Below are 12790 nucleotides of genomic sequence, written 5' to 3' on the forward strand. Positions count from 1 at the left end.
TGAATTAAATTTTTGCATTGTTGAACTGAGGACCTACAAAGTCAGCACAGGGACGAGATCAAAGATACTCCAGAGTATTCTTTAAAACAGGCTGAGTGCAGCTCCGTTAAAACAGGCTCGCTCACACATATCATGGGTCTTTACAGTGGCTTCTTTACGCGAGTAACTTCAGACTTGAGCCGCGGGAGCAGTCTATGCGAGAACGTGTTATCTGCTTAGCGACACCTTTGGGGTTACATACACTGCGGAGGGCCGGCTTCCGAGCCGAGCTGCGAACTGGCTCGGCGAAGTTCGCAAGAGCCGGTTTGTCCCGGAGGCAGCGCCGGGGGGGACACACCTGCGGCGCCGGGCCCGCGGCTCCAGGGCGGGGCGGGCGAGGGGCGGCTCGGCCCCGCGGCGGGGAGGGCGCGGCCCCGCCCGGCCCAGCCCGCGCCCCCCGCTGCCGCCGGTCCCCCGCAGCACATGACCCACCATGGAGAGGCGCCGGCGCTGCCCAGAGCTTCGGAGCCGGGGGAGCGAGCGGAGGCAGCCGGCCGGGGGCGGCACGGGCGGGCGGCGGGCAGGTGAGGCGGGCCGGGGGCGGGGAGCAGCCGGGCGGCCCGGGGGCGGCGGCCCTGCCCAGGCGCCCGGTTCGCGGCGGCCGCCCCGGCGAGGGGCGAGCGGCGCGGGGCTCGGCTCCGGCCGCAGCAGCCCTGGCCAGAGTGCGAGCGCGGGGCGGGAGGGGATGGGAGCGGAGCGGCTCCTCGGGCTACTGTCGGGGCGCTGCCCGGAGTCGCCGCTGAAGCCGGTGTTCCGTGTTGTGTCGTCCCGGTGCGTTTCCCCTACCCCGACCCAGCGGCTGGAGATGAGCGCTGAAGCGGAGGGGCCGTCGCGGGCGGACGCTGCCGGCGCGGACAGCACGAGGTGACGCCGCCTCAGGTACCGTGGCTCCTTCAGCATCTTCGCAGGTGCGGGCGGCGCTGGGCTGTGCAACACCCTCCTGACCTCCGCCCCGCGGGAGGCACCGCCCGGAGGCACGGGGCACGGCACGGTGTCCCGGGGACGGTAGTCAGAGGCAACATTCCGAGCCCAGCCCGGCCTCCCCGCCGGCGGGGCAGTCTCCTCTGCAGCCGTGTTGTGATTTTGATCCTGGACCGTGTGGGCTGCTGTTGGCAGCTACAGGATGAAGTCGCCTCCCTGCTGTATGTCTCTTTCTTCCCAAGCATCCTTGGAGGAACCGGGGAGTAGCACATCCCTGGGTTCGCTGGAGTCCAGTGTTTTCTCCAGTGAGGAAGAGCAGGGGCCCCTGCTCCAGAAGGTCATTCCCTCTCTGGACTGCTTTACTATCAATGTGGGAGGCAGCCGCTTTGTGATGTCCCAGCAAACTTTGTCCTGCTACCCTGATACCCGTCTTGGCAAACTGGCAGTAGTGGTCTCTGCTGCCCGGGATGTGGCTTCTGGCCTCCTTGAGCTTTGTGATGATGCCAACCTTGTGGAGAATGAATATTTCTTTGACCGGAGCTCACAGGCATTTCACTACATCCTGAATTACTACCAGACAGGAAGGCTGCATGTGATGGAGCAGCTTTGTGCGCTCTCTTTTCTGCAAGAGATCCAGTACTGGGGTTTGGATGAGCTCAGCATTGATTCCTGCTGCAGAGACCGGTGAGTTGTGGGAAGATGAGGCTTCCTCATCTTGTGGATTGTGAGCTAGATGAGTTCAGCGTTGGCTTGCATTCAGGGACACTCAGGTAAGAGATCCAGCAGTGGGGATAGCTGAGGTAGCAGGAAAAGTTGTATGAGTTGAGACCTGAGTGCTGCTCTTGGAGTGGATGGGTGTCAGAAATGGGAGGAGATGTGTTGGGTGAGGTCACAGTTACCATTTGCTCTGGGAAAGGTTGCTGCTGAGGTAAAGATGGTGAGACAGTAACAGGAATAGGGTCTGGGGTGTCCTATAGTGGCTTCAAACTGGCTCTGGAAGCTCAAAATGTTTGAAAGGACAATGCCAGAGATAAAAAGGGTCATGGAAGAGAGATGCCTCAATCATTCAGTTTGAGGTTATCATAGAGGGATTAGATGTGAAGTCAGGCACAATGCTGGAAGTGTTTGGATCCTGCCCACCTGCACTTTAATTTTGAAGGATTTCCAAATCTAAGCTGGAGAGGCAGAAGGAGGGGTTGGTCACCTGCCAGGCTGAGTGTGGGTGGCATGGCTCCAGGAGGAGCCTTGAAAGGAAGCATGGCACGTGGATGTAGCAGCTTACAGGGAGGAGGCAGCAACAGCGGGAACATGGCTTGCTGGAGACAAATTATAACAGGCAGTTTAAGAACGAGGTGGGCTTTGACTGAACCATCCCCAGGATGTTTCTGTTAATTCTATTTGCAGTTGATTTTCCCCACCATATTCAATGTTACTGCTTTGGGTTTTTTAGTATTGAAGAAATGAATTTTTCTAAAGAGTGTAACTGCTATTTAGTTATAGCAGTTCTGTCAAAATTATTGGAAAGAAAGAAGTAATACCATCCCAAAAGGATATCAGAGTTGTCCTAACCTAGTATGGTTCAGTTCTTCAGCTGAGAAAACTGGAGCCTAATTTTCATCCCTTTCTTCCTTCTCTGGTAGCTGTAACTGAACACTGCTACTACTGTAGTGATACATGGAGCTATAGGCCTCTGACATATGCAGGACTAACTGTATTGAAGGCAAAATTGCACACCACCTTTGTCTAAGGCTTGAGCTTTGCAGCAGTCAAAAAGAAAGATGTGAAAGAATAAGATTTTTTTGTGTACTTTGAGTATGTTTACATTACACAAAATTCCATTTTAAATATGCTCTTACTTTGACAAAATGCTCTATATATTTAGTCTGTAAGTTTTTCTCAGTACAAATGCTTGTCCACTTCGTGTGAGAGCCCATATATCTAAATAAAGAAAGATACCTTGTCATCTTAGTGTATATTGTTCAGAAATTCACTCGTGAACTGTATGGCTTTTATTATGCCTTCAGTTTTACTATTGCAAATATGGATCAGTGTAATAAAAATGCCATACAATTAAACAAATTGAGAACTGTTTAAAAAGAGAGAATCTGGTTGTGCCAGGATTGCTTCTAAGGATTCATGTTAGTCGTGCAGCAGATTCTTCTGTGGTCAACATGATCCATATAAATAAGTCACTATCAGTAAAATTACTCTGCATATAGAATGTGTCACTGATGTGAAATGAAGTAATGGAAGTATATCAGTCAGTGGAAACATGCTGCAGGGGCTCAATTAATAAAAGCCATATGCTTGATATTAGGTTTTTCTGAGTTCACAGAAGGTAAATTTTAATGTGTATTCTTATGACTTGCATGGTAAATGATAAGACAAGCATCTGCCTATTGGTATTCAAAATCTCTTGGGGGGTGTTCCTGGGCAGGTACTTCAGGAGGAAGGAGCTGAGTGAAGCCTTAGACATCAAGAAAGATGCAGAAGAACTGGATGCCCAAGAGGAAGAAGAGGATTTTTCTGGTAGCCTCTGTCCCAATGTCAGACAGAAACTTTGGGAAGTTTTGGAAAAGCCTGGCTCCTCTGCAGCAGCCAGGACTTTTGGCACCTTGTCCATGGTTTTTGTTGTTGTGTCAATTGCCAACATGGCCTTGATTTCGGTGGAGCTCAGCTGGCTGGCCCCACCACTGCTGGATGCCCTAGAGTACCTGTGCATCGCGTGGTTCACAGCAGAGTTTGTTCTGAGGCTCCTGTGTGCACGAGATCGATGTCGCTTCCTAAGGAGTGTGGCAAACATCATAGACCTCCTTGCTATTTTGCCTTTCTACATCACTCTGCTGGTGGAGAGCCTGTGTGGTGGTGAGAGCTCCCAAGAACTGGAGAATGTGGGACGCATTGTCCAGGTGCTGAGACTTCTCAGAGCTTTGCGCATGTTGAAGCTGGGAAGACATTCAACAGGTATATTTGGTCGTGGCTATAATACTTCTCAGTTTCACTGCCTGCAGCAGTTGTCCCTGGGCACGGGCACGGTCCTACATTTCATGTGCATTTCTGCCAAACCTTTTTTACACAATCTGTTAGCAGTAATGGCTTGTGTAAATCTTACTTTTGAGCATTATAATTAATGGCAAGAGCCTTCTCTGAAGAATTTTAGCTCTTCATAAAGCCTTGTTTGCATTAAACATTTACAAAAACAGACCTCAGTGTTGCATGCTGTAAATCATCCACCAGTCATTTATAGTGTGCTAAATCCTGAAAACAAACACAATGGAGAATGTTTCATGGAAACTTTAAAACCTTTGCAGGTGATGGGCTCAGGGGCTCTCTGGCCCCACTGAACCCACAGGTGTTGCAGTGGTCCGTGAAGCCCATTGGGGGCTGCTTAGGCAGTGGGACCTGGGTGCAGCACAGAGCAGCAGTGCCAGGTTCAGCCAGCCTTCACCAGTTGGTGTGGGGCCCTCAGTGTCCAGGCACTCCTGACAGATGATTGAACAGCAAGGAGGGGTGGGGTGGAAGGTAAAATGCGTTTCTGTGAACTATCTTGTTCACTCTCTCTGGTGAAAGGAAGGCATAAAAGTTAATATTTTCCAGTGGGAATTTATCAGAGGAAACTGGAAATGATTGGAAAGTGTTGAATTTCCTCTTGCATTTCCCCTCATTTTATTGCAACTTCATGGCATGTGCATGCCTGGCTATATGCAAGAAGAAAAGCTGTCTTGGCATTTTCAAAATGATTTGATTATGTTCCCATTTAAATCAGCAGGGAATGTGGTGCTGAATTTGACAGGAGAAATGTTCAGCCAACACTCATAGCTTTGAAAATTAAATCATAATAGTAAATCATGATCTCTGTCCTCTGTTCTGAAGGCAGTGATGATCATTCTTAAAATGCACCCAATGTGCATTGGGATTTCAGGATTTCCAGCCTGAAGCAGGAATGGTTTGATGCCTTTCCATATTTTTGGAGAGCCCTTTCTGTGAACTGGCCCAAATTCACCAGGAGTTACAGTGTGCTCACAGCAGCATAGTGTGTCTTATTTTTGTTACCACTGAAGGGTAGCAAACCTGCCTGCCAGTGGCAGGGAGTAGCTTTCATACGACTCATAACCATAAGCATAATCATAATCATAGTGGTTTGGGAAGTACCTTAATCTTACTCTCTACCCTGGACTATGCCTACACTGATGCATAACAGTCCCTTAGAAAGCAGTTGAGAGGAAGCTTATAATGATTCAGTCTGGTAATGTATTAGTTTTGCTTCGTTACAGGTTTTGCAGGGCTTGGTAGAGGTTTTTTGCAAGGGTTTTATCCACTTTTGATGGTAGTTGTAATGTGAATGCCATCCTCTCTAACTGTGTTTTGAAACTAAGGAAAAGATTTTATCTCATCAGGGCACTTTTATGCTAACAAAATGGTCTTCCAAAATTATGTTGATTCAAGTTAAGTTTCCAGTTTATTGCATTTCACTCTTACAGAGTGAATGTGTTCATTCTGTCACTCAGTTTTGTGGCTCTTTCTGTCGATTTGAAATCAGATGTTTCAGGTATAACTGCTAATTTCAGGTTTACATACTTTAAAGGATGGTCTAAACATTTAGGTCTATTTATTCTTTAATTATTCAGTATTTACCACAGTTTATGTCACAATATTGAGTGACATTGAATTTAATAATACTGTGTTAGGTAAAAGTGAATTAATTACATAAAAATGTAGTATCCTGACCTGGAGGTGTGCTGTTTTCTTTTTACTGGAATCAAAATGCCAGTTTCAAGGTACAAGAAGCAATATATATATATCAGTTTAAACCACTCAGAGTAGTGTTACCATCATTGTCTTGTTTCGACAGCTCAGTTGCTACCTACTATGGCCCAGAATGCTAAATCAAATCTGTATAATTTAAATGTAGAAACTCACTGTTCTGATCTCCTGTCTGAAGAAGTTCGTTAATGAGCCTTTACCACAGCTCCTAATACGAGATGAGCCCCATATGTATCATGCATAGAGACCATCCTCCTTGCACATACTTAAGCAGTGCTGATAAACCTCAGTGTTCAGGGGTGGCTCTTGAAGCTCTTCTGCTCTCTTGCCTTGGATCTGACAGCTGCCTTCCAGTGAGGCTTCTCTCCAACACGCTCAGACTAGATAAAGCTTCAGGCACTGCCCAGTTGTTTGTGTGGCAAGATGAATACAAGAGCAGAAGTGTCTGCAGGCAGCAGCTTCTCTTTCACCAAGCAGGGGCGTTCACAGCCAAAGGAGGACATCTCTGTGGTACTTTGCAGAGCCATAGCAAATCTGGGATCACAACAGCAGCCTGGCCCTGCTGTCAGGGGCAGGATTGAGTGAGGCAAAAAAACCATCAGTTTTTCACTTTGAAGAAATAGCAACTTAACCTTTTCTGTTGGACAATGACAAGAATGAAAATAAAAAATTATAAAAGTAATTTCTGCCCCTTTGGAAGCTGAGGCCAGCTCACTGGAGAGATGTGATGCTTAAAAACACTTGGGCTAGACTGGTGTGAGTGTGTGGTTACTTATGTGAAGTACTACACGTATCAGGGAAGCACTGCAAAATCAATAGTACCTCTGTCCATAAAATGTGTAGCTAGAAGGCAAGGCTATTCCTCCAATATAGCAGAGTTGTGTATTTTAATAACTTCAAGAATAGATGAGAACTGAAGCTGCATTTGTCATGTTCTCAGATGCTTCTCAGCTGTTGCCTTCCTCCCGGGGCCATGTTTTCAGTGAAGCCTTGCTGGTCTCCTCTAGGAAGCACATACAGAGGGACTTCTTGAGAATTAGGGTATGAGCATCTTACTTGTGAAGGCAATGAGCATATATTTGAGAGAATAGCATAGTATATTTAAGGCTGTCATGCCTCTAGAGTCATGAAAAGTTGAAAATTCAGCACTTTGTGTCAAAACTTTAGGGTTATTTTAACACTGTGTAAATTGAAGCTCCTGAATATCAGCTTGTATTGCCAAGTCACTTTGGACAAAAGAGAGATCCAACTTGACCTGCATGGCAGAAATGCATCCCCTTCCTCCTACTAGGGCTGGGGCTGCTTGCCAGCCTCACACCAACTCTGTTACAGCACCTTCCAAGCATGAATAACCAAGCTGTCACAGCTCCTGGCAAGGAGTTCTCATGAGAAGCTGTAAGACTTGCCGAGGTGTCTGTGCTGGAACAGCCCTGGTCTGGCCACGTGCCAGGGCTCAGAGACATTTTTAAAAGGTACAAAGCAATATAGTAGTACACTTTGTACGTGTCTTTACACCAGTTCCTCTTAGAATGAGTTGCAGAGTCCAGTAACTTCTCTGATTCATAGATTTCCCTAGACATGTCTCCTGACTTCATCTAAAGACATGAAGAATTCTATTGTAATTTTAGATGAGTATTTTAGAACTAAGAATAATAAAAACAAAAAATCAGACCCTGAACAGTTAGAATAACTAACCATAGGAAAAATGAGTATGTCATCATTGTAATACAAAGAGTCAACAGTTACTGTTCTGTTCCTCCTTATTTTAATCTATTTTATATGAAGGTCGCTTTTTTATTTTAGCTATAATACTCCCAAGATTCATCATAAGATACAAACCCTGGCTTTTAGGATATTCAAAATAAGTGCCACAGGGATAATTTTAAATTATACCTTCTTCCTAGCTCACCTGAAAGGACTTACTCTTCTGCCTTGTTCAGTTCAAAGTTTTACAGGGCAAGGGCTCATAGTAGCTTCCTTGGAAGATGAGAATTTGATCTGAGTCCTTGAAATTATCACACAGAGCTTTTGCACTGCTGATATTAGTGTTTCCAAAATATGAAGGTAGTCATATTGACAAAGATTGCACTGATATATCTTATTCCCCTTGTGTTAAAGATTTAATCTATATCATTGCAATAAACATTCTACAGATCATAGTTATAGTAATATAAGATCTCAATATGGGTAAGTTCTTTACTGGAGTTGGTAGTAGATAGCATTGGAAGAAAACCCCAGTATTGCCTTCAAACCCTACTGTGTACTTCCTGTGTTTGCTGTACATAAACAATACTTTTAAAACCCATTATATCTGTAGGGGAAAAGAAAGAGCCAAAAGCAAAAAATGTTAAACATCTTGTAGTTTGAGACTGTGGAAAAATCAAATTGCTTATAGCACTAATGAGCATATGAAATCTGCAAGCAGAGGCAGAGCCTCAGTAAGCTGTTTTGCAAACACTAGTTTAGTGAGAAGTATACCCATAAAGGGTAATTCATAAGCATTATGTTTTTCTCGTTTATTAGAGAAAATATCTCACATTTTTAAAGAACAGTATTAAAAACTAATCCAAAGTGATTCTAAAGATAATTTCAGTCTCCTATGTGTTTCAGCTGAATTGATACCCTGTTATCTTCCTTCTTTATGTGTGTAATATTTATCCATTGCACTATTTCTGGGTTTACTTTCCTGCCTGCTTTTGTGGGGCAGTCTAGCCTTGAAACAGTAGCTCTGACAGGAATATAGGTGGTTATAGAGAGTGGTCCTGCACTCCCTGTGCAGCTCATGGGCAAAAGGACTGATTTATTACATAGTCAATTAACAGGATTCTATGCTTGCATTGAGAGGCTTTGCTATCTTGAGTTTGGCACAACTGCAGCTGCTACTGGAAAACTGTATTTGTTTTGATGTCTACAGATACAGGATAATGATTTGGCTTGGGGGGGGGGGGGGGGAAAGAAGGGTCAAAGAGAGTCTGTGACAACTATAGAAGGCTTAAATAAAAAGTTGAGTAAACTCAACTGGGGTCTAAGCACTCACATAGCAACACGAATTTGGTAACTAAGGGCTCCTTGGTCCAAGAGATCAATAGGACAGTGGCTGGAAAACAGAGGCTTGGCACATTTAGTCTCCAAGTATAAAGCAGGTGCTTTTATTGTGTTTTTAAGAAGTTTAGAGTGGTGCTAGATCTTCTCTTGCAGCCAATTAATAAATCAAGATAGTTTAGTTTGTCTAAATTATATGTGTATGTAGTTTAGATGATAAGTAATGAGGAGAATTCCTATGCTCTGTATTCAGAAAATAGGGATGATGTCAGATGTTCAGTCTGAGGCTGTGATCTATTTCTGTAAATCACTTTTTTCCCAGCTTCTGTTTAGAGCAGCACCCCTTTTTAGCCTACCAGGGTCAATGCCTCATTAAAACAGCAGAAGTGCTGGTGAGAGATGTGGTGGTCAGAGGCCATCATGAGCGTGGTGACCATGAAATGAGAGAGTTTTCAATTCAAGGTGAACTGAGGAAAGATGTCAACAAAACATCTCACATGGATTTCCAGAGAGCAGGATTTGGCCTGTTCAGGACACTGGTTCAGAAAGTCCCTTGTGAAACAACCCTTAAAAACAGAGGGCTCCAGAATGGCTGGACATACTTTCAGAAAGAAATCTTAAAGGCTCAGGAGCAGGCTGTAGCTATGTGCCTAAAGACAAGCCACAGAGGAAGAAGAGCAGCCTGGATGAGCAGGGAGCTTCTGCCAGAATCCAGAGAAGAAAACAGAGTTTATGACCTTGGGAAGAAGGAGAGGAACTCGAGAAGAGTACAAGGATTTCATTAGGTCATGTAGAGAGAAAATCAGAAAAGCAAAAGCTCAGCTAGGATTCAATCTGGCCACCACTGTGAAAGTTAATAAAAATTTGGTTTATGAACATTACCAACAAAAGGAGGGCCAAGGAAAATCTCTGTCCTTTATTGGATATTGGGAGGGGAACATTATCACCAAGGATGAGGAGAAGGCTGGGGTACTTAATACCTTCCTTGCCTCATTGTTTAACAGAGAGAGTGGATATTCTCATGGCAACCAGTCCCCTGAGCTGGTAGACAGGAATGGGAAGCAGAATAAGACCTTCTGCAATCCAAGAGGATGTAGTTAGTCACTTGCTGTGCCACTTAGACACTCACTGGTCTATGGGGCCGCATGGGATTCATCCTAGGGTGATGAGGGAGCTGGCAGAAAAGCTTGTCGAGCTGCTTGCCATCATTTATGATCAGCCTTCGTTAACCAGGGAGGTCCCAGGTAACTGGAAATTAGCAAATGTAATGCCCATCTACAAGAAGGATCAGAAGGAGAATCCAGGGAACTACAGCCTTCATTTTGGTGCTGGGGAATATTGTGGAACAGATGATCCTGAGTGTGATCACATGGCATGTACAGGACAACCAGGGGATCAGGTCCAGCCACTGGGCTTAGGAAAGGACAGTTCAGTCAAGGCTTGATCACCCTGATCTTGTATGACTACATCACCTGCCTAGTGGATGAGGGAAAAGTTAAGAATGTTGTCTGTCTGGACTGCAGTGAAGTCTGACACTCTCTCACAGCACTCTCCTGGAGAAACTGGAGACCCATGGCCTGAACAGATGCAATCTCTGCTGGGGTAAAAACTGGTTGGAGGACTGGTCTCGGGAAGTGATAATGAATGGTGCCACATCCAGTTGGTGGCCAGTGTCTAGTGGGGTCCCCAAGGCTCAGTATTGGGGCCAGTTGTGTTTAATATCTTTAATGATGATGTGAATGAAGGAATTGGATTGTACGTTCAGTCAGTTTGTAGATGACACTAAGTTGGGTAGAAGAGTTGATCTGCTGGAGGATATAGGAGGGTTCTGCAAAAGGATTTGGACAGGCTGGATAGGTAGGCTGAGACCAGCAGTATGAGGTTCATTAAAGCCAAGTGTTAGGTTCTGCACTTGTGTCACAACAACCTCTGCTACAGTGCAACATGCTGAGGGTGGAGTGGCTGGAAAGCTGCCCACTTGAAATGGATCTGGGTGTGATGAGCCAGCTTTACCCAAGTGTCCACGAAGCCAGTGGCATCATGGCCTTGATAGTATGTCCAAATGGACTGGGGAAACTATTTATCACCCTTTACTCAGCACTTTGGAGGCTGCACCTCGAATCCTGTGTCCAGTTCTGGACCCCTCACTACAAGAAAGACGCTGAGGTACTGGAGCATGTTCAGAGAAGGGCAACAAAACTGGTGTAGGATTGAGAGAGTAAATCATATGAGGAGTGACTGAGGGAGATAGGGTTGTTCAGCCTGGAGAAAAAGAGTCCTAGGGAGAACCTTATTGCTCTCTACAACTACCTGAAAGGAGGGCATGGCTAGGTGGGGTTAGCCTCTCCTCCCTGGCATCTAGCAACAGAAAAACAGCAGCCTCAGGCTGTGCCAGGGAGGTTCAGGGTGGACATCAAGAAGAATTCCTTCATGGAAAGGGTGGTTAAACATTGAAATGGGATGCCCAGGGAGGTGGTAGAGTCACAATCCTGGAAGTGTTCATGAAACAACTGGATGTGTCACTTAGTTCTATGGCTTAGTTGACAAGCTGGCATTCAGTTTAAGATTGGACTCAATGATCTTGGAGGTCTTTTCCTTTCTTACTGAGTCTGTGATTCTCAAGACATGTTCACAAGCATTCAAAGAAAACATAAAGCAGTCAGCCTTTAAGTAAGAGATGTTTTGCAAAGATATGATGACAGCTACATGAATCAACCTACTGACAGCATTTCTTGTCTTTCAGGCTTGCGGTCTCTTGGGATGACTATTGCTCAGTGCTATGAGGAGGTTGGCCTTCTGCTTCTTTTCCTCTCTGTAGGAATCTCTATATTTTCCACTGTGGAGTACTTTGTTGAGCAAGGTGTGCCAGGCACAACTTTCACAAGTGTACCTGGTGCTTGGTGGTGGGCAACAACTTCCATGACAACAGTTGGTTACGGTGACATTAGACCAGACACTACCATTGGTAAGGTAGTAGCCTTTATGTGTATACTATCAGGAATACTGGTTTTGGCTTTGCCAATAGCTATAATAAATGACCGTTTTTCTGCCTGTTATTTTACCCTGAAGATAAAAGAAGCTGCTCTTCGGCAGCGGGAAGCTTTAAAGAAACTCATGAAGAACTCGTCCAGTGATTCAAATATCAACGTCAATTTGCGAGACATATATGCACGCAGCGTCATGGACATGCTGCGGTTAAAAAGCAGAGAGAGAGCAAGTACAAGGAGCAGTGGTGCAGATGATTTTTGGTTTTGACTTTGGGTGCGATGGCTTATGGTTTTGACTTTGAAGTTATTTAACCTTGTGTAGCACATAGACTAGTTCAGAAATTTAGAATTAAGTATCTCTTTTTTTATTATTTGCCACACAGTGTATTTGCTTTTCCAGGTGGAGTTTTACTTATTTGTACAGATTGAAATATCTATTGTATACAGAAGGCAGAATTCATAACATGGAATCTCTCAACCTGCTTTCAGAACTGGATCGTGGTAGGTGAGATGAGAAATAGTGGATCCATGAAAGTAAAACAATGATGCAAGCATTTGTCTAATCTAATCCCTACTAATGTATCATAATAAAGTCTTGGTGAAAATTGCCAGTGTTTTGAATTTTGTACATCTAGTTTTTGTATTTGCACTTGAAGAACAAAAGTGAAAGTCATTAAGGAGAACTGAAAAGGGAATTCTAAGAAAGTGAAATACTGAATAAATTTAGGGTAACATGCCTATAACAAGCTTAATCTTGATCCCCTTTCTTATCCCCATCTTCTACCCTATTTGCATGAATTCTGGGGTAGCGTGAAGGTTGGGGGGGAGAGGAAGGGGTGGGTTTGAATTTCCTCATTTGCAGAGAAGCAAAGGGCTACCAGATGTATAATGGGTATTAGGAGATAAGTGGAAGTATCAAGGAGATGCAAGATCTATGGAAAAGTACAAAACAGTCATGAAATAAGTGCCATAATATAGAGCATCCTCTATAGTTGCTTCAGAAGTTGCAGGAGCTAATACAGCCTTTACAATACACA

The 12790-nt window shown here is 44.9% G+C and overlaps 1 protein-coding gene across 3 annotated transcripts; it reads left to right on the forward strand.

Moving 5' to 3' along the window:
* The first annotated feature begins 502 nt into the window (after positions 1–502).
* On the forward strand, positions 503–12382 carry KCNV1 (potassium voltage-gated channel modifier subfamily V member 1). 3 transcript variants are annotated; one of them, XM_066204481.1, is made up of 5 exons: positions 503–563; positions 836–1644; positions 3398–3924; positions 11510–11553; positions 11836–12382. In XM_066204481.1, the coding sequence occupies exons 2-5, from the start codon at positions 1163–1165 to the stop codon at positions 12019–12021; spliced, it is 1239 nt and encodes a 412-aa protein (XP_066060578.1). In that variant the 5' UTR covers positions 503–563; positions 836–1162; the 3' UTR covers positions 12022–12382. The 3 variants fall into 3 exon arrangements, with proteins under 3 accessions (XP_066060578.1, XP_066060568.1, XP_066060560.1); XM_066204471.1 differs by having other exon boundaries at positions 11510–11731; positions 11836–11984; XM_066204463.1 differs by having other exon boundaries at positions 11510–12382.
* The last annotated feature ends 408 nt before the right edge of the window (positions 12383–12790 follow it).

This window comes from Chamaea fasciata, unplaced genomic scaffold (assembly GCF_029207755.1).
Source record: "Chamaea fasciata isolate MVZ Bird 193981 ecotype frontalis unplaced genomic scaffold, bChaFas1.0.hap1 SCAF_1, whole genome shotgun sequence".
Classification (NCBI taxonomy): Eukaryota; Metazoa; Chordata; class Aves; order Passeriformes; family Sylviidae; genus Chamaea; species Chamaea fasciata.